We start from the raw sequence: 21,898 nt of genomic DNA, 5'->3' as shown, positions 1-21,898 counted from the left end.
TGCTCAAAGTGTGAAAAAAACCCAAACAGTGTCTTCTGGAAGATGATGGCTGAAGGCAATGGCTCTGCTAGACAAATCCATTCAAGTCTCCCCGTGGTTCCAAGCATTTCCCTCCCATGCCTGTTGCTTCAGACAGGCTGCACAGCCTTTGGCACTGCCCTCAGCACAGCCCTCCAGGCCATTCCCCTTCTCCTCACATCTCAGTGAAATCATGATCCTGATGCTCTTGGTGGGCCACTCCCAAAGCTGCAGAGGGCCTAAAGGCCATGGGATTACTGCTGCGAGCAGGTATTTGTTCCCCAGAGCAGGGAGGGCAGCAGCAGGGCTGGGCTTTGGCAGCGGGTACTGCCTTGGGACACGGCAATGGCCGCTCTCTTGTCCTGCCCTGCAAAGACCCCTTTGTGTGCAGCCTTGCAACACACAGAGGTTTCATCTTTGGTTCCCACTTTGGGAAGGGCAGCACAAGCAGGCACCCTGCTCCTGGAGCTGTCAGGGTCCAGCCCCAGCTTGGGGACTGCCAGGACCTGTCTTGCCCCATGAAAACACAACGCGTTGGCCCCACAGGGAGCACTCGTGCCCTTACCTGAAACACAGTCAGGAGGGACTGAGGGAAGTTGTCAAATGTACTCCTCCTGGTCTGCATCTCATCAAAGTTAAACTTGCCCCCAAAGAGCTGCATCCCCAGGAGTGAGAAGATGATGATGAAGAGGAAGAGGAGCAGCAACAGGGAGGCAATGGAGCGGACTGAATTCAGGAGTGAAGCCACAAGATTACTCAGGGAGTTCCAATATCTGGGAGAGAAAATAGAAGCAGTTAAAATTCCTTCAGTTTGAGACAGGTGCTCGTGGACTGCACAGGATGTTGGTTCAGGCTGCCTTCTGTGTAAAGCAGGCATTTCCAAACACCCTGTTAAGCAGTGAATCATTGATGTGCCTCCCTAAGATAACGAGACCTACTGCAGCTAATGAGTAATTTTACTACCACACGTGTACATACACAATTTCCTCCACCCCCCACTCCACACACACACCCAGAAGATTATTACAGCACTCTCCATCTAAGGCTCTGCACATCTTATATCAATACACAGTGATTAGTTCGTGCTGCTTCAGTGAGTTACATTCTAACCAACCTCATTACAACACTCACAGATGTTGTGGCAGCCAGAATACCTCACTCCAGAGAATGGCCTGTAATAACTAGCAAGAACAGATGGGGAAACTGTTTGGATGCAAATACAAACTTGCCCAAAATTTGGAGTGTGTGAGTGTGCACTTGGGCTCACTCACTGAGGGGTTTCTGAGCTCTCTGGGATTGGGAGGAATGAGAAAGATATCAGTGCTCCTTTTACAAGGACCCTAAAGCAAACTCCAGATTCTTTTGGAAGAGCACAACATCACTTGGTTTTTTGGTTTTCAAACCTACTCCTTCAAACAGGCTGCCGAACATTTTCAAATGGCTTAATTCAAGAGACAGGATGGTTAAGACCTTTTCTCTCGGTGTATTCAGGCTTGTGCCCAGTTCAGACTCATGTGTGATGCTGGGAGAGGATCTTCTTGCCCTTGTGGTTCCACTTTAGGGTTCAGAGAGATGCCAGCAGCATGTTTGCTGCAGCATGTAAGTTTGCATTCTTTGTCAGCCTGCGGAGTAGTCACAAGCTGGAAAGAGGCTTTAGAAAAAAAATTCTAAAGAATTCACCACATCACCCATGAAGCAACTTCCACTTTGGTCTTTCATCTGCTCAGTCACTCCTAATCTACTGCTTAGCTGGTCATGAGCTCTTCTCCTTTGTGCTTTGAGGCTGGCAGAGCTTTCAGACTGGGCTGAAGATTAGCTGTCATCCTCCAATCACATCATTTTGATGCACATTATTAGCAAAGCCTCAACAGCTTTCACAGGTCAGCAAGCCAGCAATGTCTGCCTGGGCTCTTCGTTCTACCTGGCCTGCCACCATGATTTCAGAGTCCCTCTAGTCCCTTCTCCCAAGGTCCACAACTTTGACCTTTTCTTCACTCAGAGGACTCTGTTTCTAACAATACTTTCCTTGAATACAAAAGTTCCAGGTAAAAAGGATGGCAGACTGGTGCTCTGGCTCTTCTGTGGAAGCCTCATCCTTCAACTCATCATTTTTTTCCTGAAGGTAGTCTACATCCTCATTAGAGAAAAGAGTTCTTAAAATCCTAGTTAAATTAGTATTTTTTAAATATTGATCTAAAAAGAATACTTTTCTTGTCCTGTGGAAGGCAGGACTGCCTGACAGCCCAATCACTTCAGGAAGATTAGCAATCTGATCTGCAGAGGGACATCACCGTGTCCTCTCAAGTTCAGCAGCAGGTTCATCTCCAAGGACTGGGCTTCAAAGAGAGCTGTGATGTTTTCCCTCCAGCCCAGCTTCAGCACTTCAGAGAAAACTAGGATGCTTTAAAGTTTAACTGCAATTAAAGAGATGAGCAATGAAAAACTACAGAGCAAAGGTAAGGGCATGGAAGCTGTGGGCTCAGTGCCACCAAATACCCACACGGAATGTGCAATGTAACAGCTCCCTGTTTTTGCAGTTATGCTCACAGCTCACATACTTTCACACTTTGGAAAGAAGGGAAAGTGACACAGGAGAAGGGAAAAATTCATTCTGATGAAAGTCAAATGAATTCAGCATGTTTAAAGCAGAGGTTGATAGGCTCCAGAATATCTCCAAGTCTCCCAATGTCAGCCAGGACACACATTTTCTAGGTCTTTCTAGCATTACCCTTAAGAAGTAGTAAAGTTGTTACAAATCTGAACAGTCCCAGTGACTCAGTTTAAGCTTAAAGGCCTTGCTGTCTCAGCTCACAACCATGCAGAACTCTATCAGCTCTGCATTTCTTACAAATGGCTCAATACCTGGCATTCAGATTCTTATATAAGCATCAAGCTTCAAGCAATTAACTGAGATGGCCTGGTGGTGAGATCAGTGCTGTTTTATCTGTGTCCCAGTGCTAGCTAGAAATACAGTGCCACTAGAAAAGTAAATAAACCAATCAGGGAAAAAAAAAAAAAAAGGAGAAAAAGGAAAAAAAGGAGAGGATAAGAAATGCTGGACAGATCAGGATGTGAAAATAACAATAGTCTTATCTCAGGGTCCTAAAGCCTGACCTGAGGTTAGCATCTGTCCCATTTGGTGGTTGTAGAATTAACATTAACTCCCTCAAAGTCAGATCTGGGATTACTCAGTGAAACACAAGGGTTTCATGTCAGCAATGGCTGAAGCCCAGACAAAGAAGAAGGGTCTCACTACTTCATCCCCTCTGGCTATCACCTTACTGCAAAGGAAAAAACAGCACTGGATGCTGGATGGAATAGGAGAGTTTGGACCAGGCAGCTTTCAGTGGGAAGTATGACAGAAAGCAGTGCTGCTGCCTCAGATTTATGGGGAAATGGATGTGCCTGTGAACAGCCCCAGTGCAGATCCTGGGCCCTTGAGGGTGCCAGTGAACGAGGATCTGCAAACCCCCAGGTGAGCAGGACTGACTGTGATCCCTGTTCAAAGTGGAGGAATGATGCAGAGAAGCCAAGTGGTTTATTCAACACCTCACACGACAATCAATTGCAGAACTGGATTAGAACTCAACGTGTTCTACTCTCTTCCCTCCCCTCCCTCTCCGTTGCCTTCCCCTATAGCTTTATGATCCCATCTCTGGCAATCACAGATGCAGAGTTTAAAGCAGCAGCAACAGCTGGCAGACTCATTATTGGAAAGCTTCCCACCCTATTCATCCCATATAAAACCACTTTGACAGTGATTTTTGACAGAAAGTACAAAAAATGGGGCACCCCATCTCTCCTCCCATTAAAAGTGACTTACCTAGTGGCAGGATTAGGTATAAAACATCAAATTTCTGTTTGCTGTCACAAATTATATGACTTATTTTTTTAAATACAAAGGACTATAATACATATAAAGCAGTAAAGGATTATTTATAATGAGAAAGTAATCTGTCTTCTCATAGCAAAGTGAAATGCTCTGCACAGCACTTTAAAAATTAGGGAGAATAAAACTGATTACATTGTCTGCTTGTCTAATGTATTTATAATTTTGGAAGTAATGTTTGGTCTTGAAATGCTAAATGTTGTTTCTAAAATGGTGCATTGTTCATCTGATGGTATCTTTATTAATTTCTATTCTATTACGGAGCAATATTTGTGTTTCTTGTAGAATTGTATCACCTTGATGACCCAGAATTTGTTTGTGCATGGTGTTTACCATGGAAAATCTATGCAAATATATAAAGAATAGTCTACCTTCTGATATATTCCCACCAGAGTAATTTTCTTGCTTTGTACCTTTTTAATATTCTAGATTATCACTATTCTCACTTCTACTGAATGTCCCCATATGCTCATGAATGTATGTTTGATATAAAACAAATAATTCTATAATTATTGTTTGATATAAAACAAATAATTCTATAATTCCTCCTGCCTCTCCCAGCTTTCCAGTTGTATCTTTCTGAATTATCATTGCACTCAGGTGGGGTATTCCACCAGTGCTGATAATGTCATTAATAAATCCTCATTTAATTAAGAGCTGAGTGAACAATAGAGAAGTGTGTAATTTACTAGAGAAAGCAAAAGTTTGGCTTTAATGCCAAAGTATTCTGTCCTGCAGTAAGGCATGAGTGAGCCTAAAATACTGCTTTGGAGGCTCGTGTTAGGGCCTTCCACATGAGGGTGAACTTCACCCACAGAGTGAAGAATTATGAAGAAAATTATGAATAATTACAAAACATATAAATTTGAAGCTACTGCAGCCTACTTGTCAATCTTTTAGGAACAGGAAAGAAAGAAAGAAAAATCTGATTAATACATTATGCATCATGAGTTCTTCCTTAGCTCTGTGCTTTACACACAGACCCATGCACAAATTACAGGAGACATATTCCAGGTAACACTTTTCCCAGGCAAAATTATATTTTAATTGTGCTGCAGAGTGAAGGCAAATGTAACCAGTCCTCCTGCTGATTGGCTCCATCATCACATTTCTGCCAGAAGCTTTAGGAATATATGAGTACTCCACCAGCTCAGGCTTTCTAAAGTTTCAGTGATATTCTCTCAGTGTTTGCCTTTCTATTAGAGAATTCTCTTAGCTAGCTTATATATTTCGTGTGGGAGTGGAGACGTCTTGAAAAAACAATGACCTCTCCAGGATGCTATGTTGAAGCTCATGCTTTTATAGCTATTGGTATGTTGCCCTGGGTGTATCTGATTACCCAGTGCCTGAAACAGCTACTGCTTTCCTCAGAAACCAGGCCTGGGACTTGGTAATGGATGGATCCAGGAAAAACAATCCCCAGACCAGAGATCCCCACTATTTCTGACAGAGCAAAGATGCCTTTCTCGCTGGAAACTCTTGTTTCCCCTTTCTGGGAGGGAACGTTCCCCTCTGGAAGGTTTTCCCCTCTTCTGTGATCACACATTCAAACACTTTTTTCCCCCCTGTTTTGGAACAGTTGTAGGCTTGCTTTGGCCTCTCTCTCTGAGACTGTGAACCAATTTTCTGTCTCTGCCATCTGACCCTGAGATCCATCCATCCTGCCAGAGATCTGAGCCTCAGAAGCTTTAAGGACGAATCTTGTGTGATGCACAAGTCCAAGTCTGTTGTTTTTTTTTCTGCCTCTCAGCTCAGCCATCTTGACGATCTTCCAGTTTTGGACTTGTTTTTCTCATGTGCTGTGTTTTCTATCTCAAATTTGTCAGAAATTTCCTCTGGTGGGGGGGGGGAGAGAAGTTTTATAGGAATTGTAGGGACATTTTAATGGCTGAGCAGGCAGAAAAAGAACTTTTCACCACCTCAGTCAAGCATTTTGTAAGGTGCTGGCTGGTGCCCACATAGGAAAAGGCAGACCTTGTGCTACCTGGGGCAAGAGCTTGGATGGATTTCTTGCAAGAGCCCTGGGTAAGTTTGGAGCTGATCTCTCCTGCAAACTCCCCTCATGCTGGGAAAGCCCTGCCAGACCGAGCTGGTGTTTTGAAGGTACCTGGCTCAGCAAGCAGTGACTGTTTAATAGATATCACTGTGCCTTTATGCAGAGGGAGAGGGGAAAGAATGAAAAGGGAAAAGAGGAGATATTGGAAGCTGGAAAAAGTCTGGTTTCTTCATAAAGTTGCTGCTTTGTGATGAACTCCTTGGAAGGGGAATAGCTGGCAACATCCTTTGCCTATAGCTGCTGGTATTGACACAGCCTCCCACTCAGGTCACTGTTGAGTCTACTGGAGCTGGCATGGGCTCCTCAGTCAAATGCAGTTTTGGCTGAAAGCCTTTCAGGCTCCTCTCTGTCATCAAAACGTGTCAGAGGAGGTCACACGGCTATCTGCTGTTTTGATTTTCTTGGTCTTTTGCAGAGAATTGTAAGAGCCTGAGCTCACATTATTCCAGATTTCAGTGTAACACTTTACGTGGTATCAGGTGTCTCCAGCTGCCTGTGCCAGACTCCTCACTACTCACACTGGATACAGATGTCCAGTCTGTACAGCCCTCCCCACCCTCTTTCAGACTTCAGAAGATGAGGACTGTTAATCTAGCACTCTCACTACCTAATTAGTGGTAGAAAAAGTGGAAGTAAACAGGGATGTGAGTGACTTGTACCCATACATGTTGTGCATCGAGCAGCAGCCCTCCTCCAGCCCCAAAGAAGCAAAAAGTACCTTGTGATTTTAAATATTCTTAGGAGTCTCACACATCTCAAGACTGAAATGCCCAGGGGTGACATGATCTTTGTCTCCACCAGGATGGTTTCCAGGATGCCTCCACACACAATGAAACAGTCAAAGCGGTTGAAGAGGGACACAAAGTAGGCCTGGAGACCAAGGCTGTACATCTTCAGCAGCATCTCTGCCGTGAAAAGAGCTAGCAGCACCTTATTGGCAGTGTCTCATGAAAAGCAAAAAGAAACAGATTAAGGAAACTTAGTCAAAAGATCATCACAACTAATGATTTGCCCTTGCTTCTAAGAAAGCATTTTAAGGATCAGCCTTAAAAGTTAACTTCGTATAGCTTGGGTCAAAGAATGGGCACAAAGAAAAGCGTGGGCATCTCATTCACAGAAATGTTTTAGCAAGAGGGTTACAGCAATTCTCATGTACTGCACATACAGCTGCAATGTATTACACAACCTCCAATGGCAGGGACACGCCTTCCCTGCACAACCTGCCTTCACACCCGTCATCTGCAGAGGAGAGTGGGAATAGAAGAGCTGCTGTGCTACCTACTGTTGCTTAATTAAGCCTTTTCAGCTGCTCTCACCTCCAGAGAGAATTCAGTTGTTCTGCAGACAGAAAAACTTTACAAATCATTCTTCATCACCTCCCTACTAATTAGAATTTATCATAAATGCCATTTCAGGGGAAACCTTGGACAATGTGGGGTTCCCAGTAGCTACCCATAAATTGGGAATCCAGTTGCTGCAAATATAAATTTAGCATAAGCTCCTGATTTCACTTACACCCAATGGAACACTGCTTTGGCTGGAAAGGAGGTTTTTATATCTTTTCTATAACTTCTCCCACCACAGGCAGATACGTTTATTGTATTTTTTAGGATCCTCCACAGACACAGGACTGCTTGGAGCTGTGCACACTGCTTTTACACCGTGTGGTTTAATGCATCAGCTCTTCTCTCAGCTCCCTTTTTTTGACACTGACCGTAATAAACAGAACCAGCAGCTCCTCCTCACCTTGGACCTCCGTGAGCCAGTCTGGCTGGTTGTAGTGCTCAGAGGCAATGGTGAGGGTGTTGAGAAACACGAGGAAGATCACCAGCCAATAGAAAACATTGGACTTGACAGCAGCACGGCACTTCCTTCTGCAGAATCGATTCCATCGGCGCCAGTAGCGACTTGAAAAATTGAAGAAGGGAAAGTTCTTTTCAGAGAGGGATCTTTAGGCTATTGCAGCTCCCTGTTAAGGGAGACTCTAGTCTTGATTTATTGTTCAAGAATGGTAGGGAGTAACTCAAGTTCACCCTGAGAAACACTCTCTCATCTAAATCGACACTTGTGAATATCCCTCCTATAGCTATAGGAATAAAGTTTGTCCTAAACCAATTTGCAAGAGCTTCAAGCAATACTTTTATCTGAGTAAGACATCCACTGCAGAAACCTCAAGAGATTTTTTAGCTCAGTTGCCACAAAAATAAATATTCTCCTTGTACTTGATTCTTGTGGCCTGCAACGGCACCTTGCCCAGCCTCAGGACAGTCAGTAGAAAGATACTCTATCACATGGAGCTGAAGGATTAAGTCTTTGGAGAGGTGAGGTCAAATAAAATCCAAAGAACATTTCCAGCATTCAGCAACATTCAGGAGTAAGCCCAATAAAAGGGCTAGTTCTGAAAAAAATCCCAAAACTTAGGGGACTTCAGCATCTCACCTTCATGCTGGGAACTAAGGGTACCATTTCCTAATCAAGAGAGTTTTTAAAGTTTGCCTTCCATGAACACATCCCCTTGTGTCACTGATTTCTCAGGGTAATTACTAACCACAGAAGATATTTAAAGCTAATTACACACCTCCTACTCTTCAGAATTTAACTTGCATAGCAACCAGTTTCCAGGCAACACTTGCCACTGTATAATAAATCTAATAGTTTTATATAGATACTACATACATATGTGTGTGTGTCTGAAGTGACACACACGTACACCATGTTACAGGAGGAAGAACTTCTCTTGGCTACTCTTGCCCTGTGCATAATTTTCAGGGGCAAACTATAGCCGTGCTTGAGATCAGGGTTCTCACCCATAGGAACTAAAGCCAGACCATGTAAACACAATGTGAACAAGGATTTTGCAACAGTATTTTAACAGGTGGTCAAATCGAGGATGTTTTACCTTTGCAATTTACAAAGGCACCCAGTCTATCACAAACAGATAGATTGTGTGCTTTGCAGTGGATTTGGGACAGGAAATAATCTTCCCAACTTCCAAAGTGGGCACCACACTTAGACATTAATGTTGTCATTAAACTATTTGCAATCTCACATGCTTTTGTGTGCACTTGTGCACAAATGTGCATGCACATGACAAGGTATGGTGTTTTCTGTGCTTTTATTTCTCTCTTTACATGGGGATGTCACATATGTGCCTCCCAAATTGACATTACCCTTTGCTCCTTAGGTAAGCAGAAGGATTCAGTTACACGCTTGCTCCAGTTATTCTGAAAATTCATTTAGTATTTTATGAACCTGACTTTGAATTCAGGGTTATGGAGGCAGCTGAGATCCTACCAAAAGGGTAGAAATGGACCTTAACAACCAAGTTCTTTGAGTTCAGTCAGCCTCTCAAGTGAAACCCCAGAAATAGCCTTCTTAGGACTGCTTCACTTTTCCAAAAGCTCTAAGTCAACAGAAAACCAAACACCGTCAGAGAAGTTCCCCATGTCCCAGGCTGAATGGGAGAATTTCACAAGTAAGATGCCAACTTCATCCATTTAAATCTTTACAATCAAGCAAAGCAGAGAAATTCAACAGAGAGCCTTGAGCAGACAGGGCTGATGTTGATGGATGTAGTATAATTATGTGGTTGAACTGGGGTTTTATTTCTGATTTTGTATTTTTATGGTTTGAGATACAAAGGTGGTACAGATAGGTACTTCAGCAGTCAGTGCTCACTGTGCCTTATTTCAGAGTAAAACTAAGAAAAAATTTATGACTAAAATCTGACATATTTAGCAGGATGTCCTAGAATCACCACTGCATCCCAGCGATGCTGCTGTAAACCACTTCAGAAAAGAGCAAGAATGGCAGAAAGAAGGAAAAGCAAAAGTCAGTTTTACTTACCTAAATTTTGATTTTGAGATCCGATGCCTGAAAGACAAGAATCACCATTAGAGTCTCTAAAGCTGTCCCACATCTCCCAGGCTTTTGTGAAAACAGCAATAGAAAGAAACAAAGTTAAACTCAATAAAGTTTTTAACCCATGCTGTTTTCCCTTCCATCTGTTGTGAGTCAGGGTAGGCACTGGGCATGGCTAGAATTCCCCAATAACCAAATCTTGTGTTTTGGTGGGATTCATGAAGCAGAAGTCATGGTGGCATTCTATCACCTATAGATATCAGTGAACTCTACAACTGCTCAAATTTATTTCTCAAGTATGACTTTTTTTTGTCACTATTTGTTGCTTATATTAAAATATGTATGACTTTATACAGACAGACTTGTTGCTTTCACACATCACCTGTCACTCCAGGATGTACACACACATTATGAAACAATAATGGTAAAAATAATGCTTTTTTTCAGTAACTGAAGGAAACAGAGCATGGCAAATATTTTCAAACTTAGATACTAACACTTATTTGTCTTGGTTATCTGTCTAAATCAGTTTGCATTCACTGGGTCTGTACAATAATAGATTCTGTTGCTAGCAATGAAATTTTGAGAAGTAAGCATTCCTGAAAATTTGGCCATATTCCCACTATATATGTGTTTAAATATCTAATTCCATGCATTTGGATTTATTCACCTACATAATCTCATTAATCCTTTCTGAGAAGTCACAGGCAAAGCTAGAAATAAGCCCCAGTTCTTAAACCACAACCTTGCTCTGCTTGCCACATGTCCTGTGAGGCCTTTAAACACTTGGGCTGTCTTTGGGTGAATCCATAACGGTGCACAGAGAGAAATAAATGGATGTGGATACAATGCTGTGAGTCAGAGGTGACTTAGGGAGCTGCAAAATCTACTACCAACAGCAGCAGAAATGAAACTCTGGGGAGTGACTATGGAAAAAGAATTTCTGCTGGGTTGAAGCATTCCTCAAGGTTCCCTGTATGAGAGGCAAGTGGGTCAGTGTTGACAGCAGTCAGCAGAGGTCTTACTGCACTGCCCTAAAATTGGATTCACTGTTAGTAGAGAGGGGAGGATGGAATTCTCCAAGCATCTCACACTTCTTACTGTAGCAGCCTTAACAATGGTCCTGTCCCTGCTTGAGGACATCAGTTACTGACAAGTAATCAGTGATAGGTCAGGTTCCTTATCTGGAAGAGGTTTTAGTCAGGGGAACATTTCTCCAGCAGATGGGCTGAGCCCAAAAAAAAGAAAAAAGCCTTTGTACCAAATACCCAAATACAAAATTCATGCTGTGTCACAGGCAGCTTGTCTAGGCCACACACTGGGCAGCAGGGAGGGTACAGACACGTGCAAGACTCTTGAGGAAGAAGAAATAATGCAGTGGCAGAGCAGAATGCTAAATTATGCTGCAGAGACAAAGCAAGCTCTAACAAGGATGCCAAGTGAAGCACCTACAAAACACATCCTTACTGTTAAAGCTATTCCTACTTCTCACTGAGAATCCTGGCTTGATGATCACTACCTACGAACTGTAATGGAGCAGATTTACAGGCAACAGGAAAGAGGGCTCAAAGAGGGGAAGTGAAAAGATGTAAAAATCACAACGAAGCAGAAAGCTGAGCACTGGAAAGGAGGTGGTGAGGATTTTGATAGGAATAGTTTGGCAGGGACAGAGGGGGAGAGAGAGCAAGAGAGAAAAAGAGGGAGAGATGGAAGGGGATGGACAGGGAGTGTGAAATCCTCTGGTGACCTCTCTGCTTAATGATTTCTCAGTGAGGGAGCACTGGAATCTTTTATTTATTTAAGCAAAAGAGATGCAGCAGGTGTAGTACTCATCATGCATGTGATAATTATATCTTTGGAGCATTATGAGCAGCAGCCAAGTGCATTCAATGCTCCCACAGGTTACCTACAGCCTTCATCCCCCTCCCTCCACCTTGCCTTACTGCTGTGGCAGAAGGCTTTATCACATGTGGGTGTGCTATATATATGGAAGAGGACAAGGAAGGAGGATTAGATTTATATTTAGAGGTAGAATCAGAGAGTGAAATGGAATTTTGGAAATAAACTGTATAATAAATGTTTCTGAAAACATTATGCACGAATCTGAAACACGTTTTTCAAATGACTCTATGATTAAAATTTTTTTTTCAGAACTTGGGTTACCAATGTCACATAAAAAAATGCTTTTATGGCATCACTAGGGCCTGTGAATTAGTCTGGAAATTGTGCCACAGTGTCTGTGACACTCCAAGCTGGCACCGAATGGGTTCAGAGTGGGCCGGATTCTCTGCTGGGTTTAAACATGGATCTCTTGCAGCTCTGGTGTCCTGGGAGGTTTATGTTGTTTGTGGGAGAAAGAGGGTGACTCCAATTCTGTCCAACTCTGGAATGCCTTGAGAAACTCTTGTTTAAAATGATGGTATAGGAGCCTAATGAAAACCACTTCAGATCACTACTGAGTGCTTTTATCACAGGAACCACGTAACTCAGCTTGTCTTTTAGAAAAACAAACACAAAAAAATCAGATCTCTGTTGGACTAGCTAACTTTGAAGTTCTCTAGAACTCCTCCAACCTTACATTGTTACGTACAACACACAGATAAGATGGTGAAATTTAAAGGTTTTTATCAACATAAACTCTGGAGAATCAGCATAACTCTAATGAGATATCCCACATTCTGAGAGATAAAGCCTTCATTTCCCTGTTCATGGTGGACATCAGAGAAGGCATTTGTGAAGGATGTGACAGTTTTGTGTAACAGGGATTGAGGGTTCTGTGGAATTGTACACACAACACACAATTCTAGCATTGGCACAACAGTCCAATTCTGGAAAAATCTTGTAGGTCACCAAGCATGACACAAAGGAGCACATTACAGTTGTTTTCTGGGTGTGGACATTATCAAACATGACCATTATCTATTTCTCTGGTCACAACTACTTTATATTGTAAGATCCCAACTTAGAGGCAACCACATCTTCATAAGGACACCTAAAAACCTTTGGATACCAGGAAAAGCTGTCAGAAAAGCAGCAGCACAGAACTGGACTTTAGTAAGCTTCTAGGTTATATACAACTTTGGGGAACATCCAAAGAGCTTCTCTGGCCATATCTTACAGATTTTAGTACTGAGAGAAGGCAGACCTGGTGTGACATGGATTCTGATTTGGGGCAACGCGGTGCATTTATCCAGTAACTGGTAAGGTGGCACAGTAAGAATCTACAGAATAGCCTTAAAATTGGATCTGTCTAACATAAAATTGAGTTGGTTTGCTATTCAACAGGCTTTCTTACAGGCTGGGAAAACAGGCCAGCATTTCAGCATTCAGTAAAAAATCTTGCTCTCCTTGTAGCAAGTCACAGGAAAGGCGTGTCACAGAATCTGAGGCAGGAAGAAAATTCCTATTCCATAAGAGCATGCTACTGTCCTTTAGACACACACCTAGAGCTAGCTGTGAATATTAAAAGCACCTTGCTGGCAATAAGTTGGAGAGCTGTATCTGAGACTGACACATAAGGCTGATCCTGTGAGTTTTCCTGCTGAAGTCAGCAGCGGTTTCAGAGCTTTTGGAAGACTTCTCTTCCCACTGTTCCTGATGTGATGGGAAATTCAGTTCCATCACATCTCAAGGTGCCTATCTTCTCATAAGGTAAAAACCAGCGACAACTACAGCAAACCTGCAAGAAAACCTTTCCCTCTACCACTGGCTCCTGTGCTAACTGCACAGGAATTCATTTCCATGCCAGAAAAAGCACCAAGGGAAAAATCACTGATCATTCAGCTGCCAGGGAAACCTTCCATTGCTCAAAACTTTCAGGACACACTGTTTTCAGTTGGAAAGCCAGTGTAAGTTGTTAGTTTTTGTTTATCCTGTTTTATTGTTTGAACTGTCTTTGGTGGAAAAGCAATTGAACTGTCCCCCATATGTATGGAAATCCTGGCTAAGGCAAAAATGCCAAGTGGGTTATTGTTTCAATGAAAGCAGATAATTTTAAGCTCTCTTTCCCTTTGAGCTCAAGTGCTTCACTTTTCTATTGAGGCTCTATGGAGCATTAGCTTCCACAAAGGTCTTTTTTTTTAGCTAATGCATATGTATAAAAGCAAGCTCCACTGTGGCACTCCAGATCTGTATGGTTGTATTAGAAAATTAACATTCTGCTTGTATTGGAAGATTATATATGCTGACACCCTGCACAGAACAGATTATTCGTGAGCAATAGCCTGCCCTCAGGAATCTGAGTCCTGCACAGCAGTAACCCCAGAGGCTCAGGGAAATCACTTGCTATTGGGAAGCTTTGGGTGTAAGAATACCCTGCAAACAGAACCCCACTGCTCCTGGGTCTGGGTTTGTCCCACTGGTGCCTGCTGCAGAGGAAATGTGTTTCTTTGTACCCAGAGGCAACAGGTTGTGAAAGTTGTGACACATCAAAATAAGATAAGTTCCACTCCCAAACGCTGTCCTTGAGGATAAAAGCTGTTGTGCTCCTACTGCAGGGCAGATGTCAGCCCAGTACAAGGCAATGCCATGACAGGAATAATATACTGTGGAAGTTGTGGGATGCTTTTCAAAGTCCTGGGGAAGCCTGCAAAACCATTTTCAAATTCAGATGCCTGATAAAGTGCACTTCCTTAGGAAGTGCTGTGCCACAGCACTCCCATTGCCAGCAGAATTACACCAGAAATCATTATGAATTAAATTGGTTGGTTTTTGTTTTGTTTTTGTTTTGTTTTGTTGGTGTTTTGTTTTGTTAGTTCTAAAATTCTTAGATTAGGTCTAAAATTCTTAGAGTCCTCCTGAAACTCCTGCTGGTTTGAGGGCTGGCATTACTCCAGACAGGGCAGTAGACAGAGGCAGTTTCTGTAGTATGGATACTAGAGATGTAAAAGCTTCTTTGAGACAATTTATCAGAAGGCAATAGTTTGTGTTTGAGAGGTACCCTCCTGATCTCACATAGCATATGTCTCTGCGGAGCTGAGAAAGGCTGTCAGAGAAGATCTCCTTTTCCAAAAGGCACATTTGAGCCTGGCTTTTTAAGCAGATCTTTCTGTCACTCACAGACCCAGCCCTTCAAAACTCCACAGATTTTAAAAGAACAGAAAGAATAGTGAGTAATTCTAAGTTGCCTTCAATGAAAAAGCATTTTCTTTCAGTCTCCTGGGCATCTTTTTCCTTTTATCATGAGTGCATTTTGATCGCAAGCTCAGCCTGTAACTGCAGTGGTGGTGCTGGGGTGGTTAAACACTCTGGGCAGCTGGACGTCAATAAATAAAGAAATATATTGCCTTTGACTTGAAAGCCCCACATTGCTTCAGTCATGTCTGGCTGCAGCCTGCCCAGAGCAGCCTCTGCCCTCTGGGAAAGAGTGTGTTCATAGCAAAGCAATGGGGACTCACAGGATGAGTTTAGAACGCTGGTAGAAACACTTAAGACTCATCTGCAATAGGTAAAACTCAACAATCAAACAAAAATCTTGGCTAACCATTCCAACTGCAGAAGGAGAGAGTAGGAGACTGCTCAAAAGTCCAGGCCTAATCTTCAACTAGAGCAAATCAGGATGGCATGACTGTGTGCTAGTATATTATTAATGCTAGTATGCAAAACCTAGTGCTTGATGAGGAACTTTTTTAAAAGCTCAACTGACTTCCCACATGAATTTTCACTGTTCTTGAACACTGGGCCAAATTCTGATTCTTAGTCAGGTTCCAATAAAAGAATACACTCATTCAAATAAATCCTTGCTTGTATTTTATATGTTCCAGAAGGAATATTGACCTATGGGGGGCTTGAATGAGGACTCAGTAAAAAGAAGAGTACTTAGTACTTCTTGAAACAATGACAGCTGGTTTCTTTGTCTGCCTAAGTGTGTGATACAGTGATAAAGAAACCAAAAAGGATTCAAAGCCTCCGAATCAGAGGAAGGTCTGAATTGGCCCAAATAACTAAGGCATTTGTAAATCCACAAGTTTGAAACAAATATTTTACAAAAGCAGGCAGCATTGGCAAAATTTGTATCTCACTCCACAATTTCATAATCAGTGATACAGCCATTCATTTTCATGGAGGAAGGAGCCTATCCATCTCTGAGAGATGAAAAGCAATCTGAGGAGGCCTTGAGGATTCTCAACTGTCCTTGGGTAAGGACTGAACAAACCCTTCTCAATAACAGATCTTGATTTGCCTACTATACATCACCCATTTCCAGATGAAGTGAAAAGTGGCAAGGAAACTGCTTATCTCTCTGAATCATACATGTCCTGCTCTGCTGAAACTTTGGGCTCTGTTTTAACATTTACAACATGAGAAGAAGAAACGAAACTCTGTTTTCCTGTAATTTTCCTATGTCTTTTTCCCTAAAATATATTGGACTTAACCATCCCTTCTGCTAATGCCAAATCAGGGTACTGCCATTCTCCCGTGAGCACGCTGGGCTATTTTAAGTAAACTCCATCCTAAGCCATGATTACATTTAGAGTTGGGTTTAACTTCAGCCCTCCTGGCCACATTCCAGCTAAGATAATTGTGTTCTGGTTGCCAAAATTTCCAATGCAGTTTCTGCACAAAACAAGTTATCCCTCATACAACCCCTTAAACACTTGTGCCTGTTGTTTTTAAACACCTGTCACATTTTACCCTGAAGGTGGCTGAACTCTAATGCTGTGAAAACAATCCCTGCATTTACAGTTCATAAAGTGCTTTAGGATCCTTTGGGATTAAGAACATTAAATGAATGCAAGCTGTAATATTAAAAATACATGAAACCTTAGAGTAACTGCTGCCATTCTTGTTGGCACTGTGTCCACACATATGAGGGACCTTACTACTCTGACATACTCTGAAGAAGCAACACAGCAAAGCACAACCAGTCCAGGAGGTTCCTGGAAAGCAACACTGACAGCTTTCTGACACAGGCTGTGGAGGTTCCCACGAGGAATGATGTGCTGCTCCACCTCAAACTAACAAACAGGGAAGGCCTTGTTGGAGTTGTGAAGGTTTGGGTCAGCTTTCGCTGCCACTCTGGAGCAGATGAGCCAGGGTGGTCCCTTCCGACCTGTGAACCATTCTGTGAACCACAGCTGCAGAACAAAGAGGGTTCTCCAGAGTGGATCCAGCTGATGCTTCCTGTACAGTGCCAAGAGCACAAGCAGCTTGGTGGGGTGCCAAAGAAAGGGCTACAACTGCCCCAGTGCTGTACTACATCTAGCCTGGTTCCTGCAGGAAAGGGCTCATAATCTAAACTAAAAGACTCAGCAGGTTCCCAGCAGCAGGCAGGTGGAGGAAAGTGATCACAAATAATTTCTCTTGGGGCCTGTAAGTCACTGGCTGACTCTTGAAATTGAAATTACAATTGAAATTGAAATTACAATATATTCCACATACCACATCTTTTAAGGCAGATCACAGAAAAACACAGAATTGACCAGGATGGAAAAATATCTTTGAGATTATCAAGTCCTACTTATGGCCTTACATCACCTTGTCACTCAGACAGACCATGGCACTGAGTGCCACATCCAGTCTTTACTGAAACACCTCCAAGGATGGTGACTCCAGCAGCTCCCTGCAGCCCATTCCAAAGTCCAACTGCCCTTTCTGTGAAGAATTTTTTCCCAATGTCCAAACTAAACCTCCCCTGGCACAGCTTAAGGCTGTGTCATCCTGTCCTGTTGCTGTTGCCTTGGAGAAGAGCCTGACCCCTCCTGGCTACTCCCTCCTTTCAGGTACTTGTGGAGTGATGAGGTGTGCCCTGAGGCTCCTGCTCTCCAGGCTGAACTGTCCCAGCTGCTCCTTGCAGGATTTGTGTTCCAGACTCCTCCCCAGCCTTGCTGTCCTTCTCTGGACTCACTGCAGCCCCTCACCATCCCTCCTGAGCTGAGGGGCCCAGGACTGGGCACAGCACTCGAGGTGCAGCCTCACCAGTGCCAAGCACAGGGGAAGAATCACTGCCCTGCTCCTGCTGGCCACACCATTCCCGATCCAGGCCAGGAGCCATTGGCCTTCTTGCCACCAGAGCACTCTGCTGGCTCATGTTCAGCTGCTGTCAGTCAAATCCCCAGGGCTCTTCCTGCCTGGCCACTGTCCAGCCACTCTGTCCCCATCCTGTACTTTCCCAGATCCTCCTTTTGGCTTTTTAGGGATGGGTGTCACGTTGTCCAGCTTCCAGTCATCTGGGACCTCCCTGGTGAGCCAGGACTGAGGATAAAAGATGAAGAGTGGCTTGGAGAGTTCTTCTGCCAGCTCCCTCATCACCCTAGGTTGGATCCCATCTGGTCCATTCAAGCAACATCCAAGGTAGCTCCCAGGATAGGACAGGGCCTCAAAATACTCCAGCATGAGTGTGGATGTGTTTAGCTCATGTGTCAAGGAAATTTGGAGGGAATAACGTATTGCCCCACAGCATAAAGTCCATTCTTGTTTAAATAATGCAAAAGGGAATAAAGGACTCCTCTTGCCTACACTTGCTCTCTGTGAGGCTAAAAGATACACCACATATTATGGCATTTCTAAACTGCTATCTCACACATTCTTGAGCATCTCCAGTTGTTACAATGGTGTAATTTCAAGGAGGCATTAATCCCTCCTAATTGTTGTATTTCTTTTTCACTACAGTACTCTGTTCAGCATTTAAAGGGTGTAACTCCGTCTGCAGGATGGGAGTTACCCTCAATGTGTTTCTATTACATGACACTGTAAAGTGTACAAGAATCTTTTAGATTCTTGGAAAGAATCTTTATTCTAGATTCTTGTACAAGAATTCTTGTAAAGAAAAATTATAACAGACCAGTCATTTCCACTTTTCAGTCTACATATACTGGTTTTGAAAGTCTATCACAAAAGAGGAATTTTAAAATAAGAACACTCTTATCCACCAGTTTCTCTTTTAGATATTATACAAAACTAGATCTGCTTATTCTGGGCACTCTGTCCCTTATTTACTTTTGTGTAAAACAAGAAGTTCTTCACTAATGTCCAGAGTGAGTTTGCATCACAAATAAGATAAGAGCCTGGATCAATAGATCTTCTTCAGCCTCTCCTTTCACCCCCTGTGCGTTTTGTTCATCTTGAGAAGCCTGACACTTGCTTGGCTTTTCCCTCCAGTCCAACCCAGCCCCTGACACATGATCTGCGTGCGGGTGTGGCCACAGCTCTCTTCGCAGACAGTAGCAGGCACAACTCTCTCCCAGGATTTTTCCTGGGGAAGGCAGCAAGAAGCTCAGAGAAGAAGAGAAAACAATTTTTATCTCTCTTCACTGCTCCTGTTGTTTTGCACATGTGGGATGTGCTATGGAGATTGTTTACCCAAAGTGACTTGGTTACTGGACACCGGTGAAGGTTGTTTTGTTTCCTTGGCCAGTTGGGTCAAAGCTGTGTCCTGACTGTCTCAGACAGTCACGGGTTTTTCTTTAGTATAGGATCTCTTTAGTAAGTAATTTAGTATAGTATTAGTGTAGTATAGTATAGCTTAATGAAGCAGTTGTTCAGCCTCCTGAATCATGGAGTCAGAGCACGTTACTCCCTTGTTGGGGGCTCCTTGGAACGATCTGTGGGTACTCACGCCAGCCTTGCGCCGCAGTTCTCGCCTTCCATATCCGCTCCAGGGACGTTGTCGGTGTTCACGGACTCGGTCTCACTGGTGGGCATGCTCACTGCAAGGGTCAAAGGGAAGAAAAAGAGAGGGATGGCCATTAGAACCTGGCACACCTCTTAATGAGTGCCTGACTGAAGGAGCTGGCGTCATGAAAGGACCCTCAGCTGCAGCTCCTGAGGATTAAACAATTTGCTGAGCAAGTCTGGTGCCTCCCTGTACAGAGCAGGTTGGGCTAGTAGACTTCAGGACCATACAAGTTACTCAAATGCTAAAGAAATGGGAAGAAGCTCTCCTTCTTTCAGAGTCAGTTTCTGGAAATTTTATGAATGAGAACCACTGGAAAGTAAAAACTCTGACAAACCCAATAAGAAGCTTTTGTTTGTTTCCACTGAACATATAAAAAAAATTTGCCTCTTTACCTGCAGCAGCCCAACCACCTCACTGCCCTCCCCAATCTTTTGTGCAATGATTAGAATACAAATAAAAGGTACCAGGATTGAGATGCATGCAAATAAAGTTAGCCTGATAGCAAATACCACATGAAGAATAACGATGGCTCATCTATCATTTGCTGACCATGAAATGTGATTCAACCTTACACCTAGAAACTGGACCTAGAGGTATAAGAGAGAAATTCAGACTCTCTGACTCACTCAGATATTACCAACAAATGAGCTAAGGAATATGGACTCTGGTGCAGGTATATATTGACTCTCACAGCTAAGAGCTGGACAGAACCTTCTAGGCTTTTACAGAAGTACCATGGAACAAACATCAAATGAAAGCAACCTTAGGTGTGAACCTCTCTCATCTAGATTCAAGAACCTGTTTCTAGTTGTACTCAAACCTCAAGATTTTATTTGCTTCTTCAGACCAAAAAAAAAAAAAAATCCCCCAAACCCACACCATTTTGATTTCCCCAGCTGCTCATAGCTCCTGCAGAAGCTCCAATCACTCTTTACACATAATCTTAAAGGTAGGAAAATGGATAGGATCCAAAATTTGTCCTCTTCCTTCCTCACCCATTTTGGAATACACAAAAAAAAGGAGAAAATATTATACTTAAGAGTGAATGATGGAGGAGTTAAACAGGTCTCCCAGGAGCCTGGCAGAACTTCAGAACATGACGTGCATTAGCTGTTGGATACATATCTCAGATGAGGCTTGAGAGCACGTGCTGTTAGCTTTGGAGAGATTTCTAACAACCTGCAGGAATATGTAACTCAATAGTAAGAATATGTCTATTTGTGGGTCATTGGTGCAAAATGAGCCAATGTAGAAGAAATAGGTTCTGCATTTCAATTGGGCTGATGTTCATGGGGCCATGGTCTTCTTTCAGGGGCTAAAAAGACATCAGAAATGTTTTTTCTTTCAAAAATGTTCTGGGTTACTGCTTTGAAAGTGTTACGGTGGAAATGTCCCTCAAAATGAGCTATCTTTCCTTCATCCCATCACAACAATTCACATACCTCCAACACACTTACTGGGAAATCTAAAATTCTTGTACTGTGTTCTATGGACCACATGAAATAATGGACTCTCTAGCACTTTTGGCAGAACTATAAAATATTGTACTCTAATGGTGCCTGCTCCTTTATGAAGATAGATGTTTTAATAATCTTGTCTATTTGGAAAGACAAATTAAGGAATAAACTGAATTCATGTTCTGATATACATGAAACAGTCAAGTAAGCTATAAGAAAAAGAACAACATTCGTAATTAATTTTTTTTTTTTTGTCCAAAGTAAGCCTTGCAGGAATAAAACCAAAATGCTGATATTTCATAAGTCGGTTTGGAAGATGAGGTCAAACACTTTCAAGATGTATTTGAGCTTATTTGCAAATGGAAAACTATTCTGAAGACATTAGCACGAGATTGATTTGCAGAGCAGCTTGTTATCCTGAGTGCATGAAGAGGACACTGCACAAGCAACAGACAAAGCCAGGCAGTCACATGCAGGAGAACACAAATCTGATTTATAGGCCAGTCTGCACAGAGATCCACAGACACACACACACATGCAGGGTGGACACAGAGCACAGTGGAACATTACCATGGCTTTCTGTGGAGTGACTAAACCAAGCAAACTTTCCTTTCTTCTCATCAGGCAAACCAGCTGGAGGGCTTCCTTTCACAGACAAGATGGTCAGTGTCAAGTACCAGGAACAAGACATCAACAGAGAACATGCAGCCAGTGACAGGCAAAAGACAAAAACAAGGAACTCAGCTTACACCTGATATCCACTTCTGTCTGAAAACTTCATCATGTGAGTTAAAGTGCAAAATGCAAAACAAAGGTATACAGAGGTATGAAATATCACTAACAGATTGTCAGACCATAACTCTCACTTGCTTTCTGCTCTTTTTTATATCCAGCTCTTGAGAACATGAACTTAATGAATTGAAGTTTATGGGTCATATCCCAGAGACATCTTAGAGTGTGCCCCATATTTCCCTGACCTTACTGCTGCAGAAAGTCAAACT

General features: G+C 42.8%; 1 protein-coding gene across 24 annotated transcripts in view; it reads right to left on the bottom strand.

Annotated features, from left to right (window-relative positions):
- Nucleotides 1-21,898, bottom strand: part of CACNA1C (calcium voltage-gated channel subunit alpha1 C) — a 464,806-nt gene that overhangs the window by 99,659 nt on the left and 343,249 nt on the right. For 14 of the 24 annotated variants that reach the window (XM_038153847.1, XM_038153871.1, XM_038153848.1 and 11 more), the window contains exons 10-15: nt 21,468-21,542; nt 19,381-19,471; nt 9,810-9,836; nt 7,710-7,870; nt 6,682-6,907; nt 584-791 (exon numbers count right to left, since the gene is read on the bottom strand). In XM_038153847.1, the coding sequence (XP_038009775.1) occupies nt 584-791; nt 6,682-6,907; nt 7,710-7,870; nt 9,810-9,836; nt 19,381-19,471; nt 21,468-21,542 (788 nt within the window). The remainder of the gene's footprint in view (nt 1-583; nt 792-6,681; nt 6,908-7,709; nt 7,871-9,809; nt 9,837-19,380; nt 19,472-21,467; nt 21,543-21,898) is intronic. The other 10 variants (XM_038153869.1, XM_038153854.1, XM_038153857.1 and 7 more) reach the window with 1 other exon arrangement.

This window comes from Motacilla alba, chromosome 1A (genome assembly GCF_015832195.1).
Source record: "Motacilla alba alba isolate MOTALB_02 chromosome 1A, Motacilla_alba_V1.0_pri, whole genome shotgun sequence".
Classification (NCBI taxonomy): Eukaryota; Metazoa; Chordata; class Aves; order Passeriformes; family Motacillidae; genus Motacilla; species Motacilla alba.
This window is presented reverse-complemented; position numbering and strand designations above follow the sequence as displayed.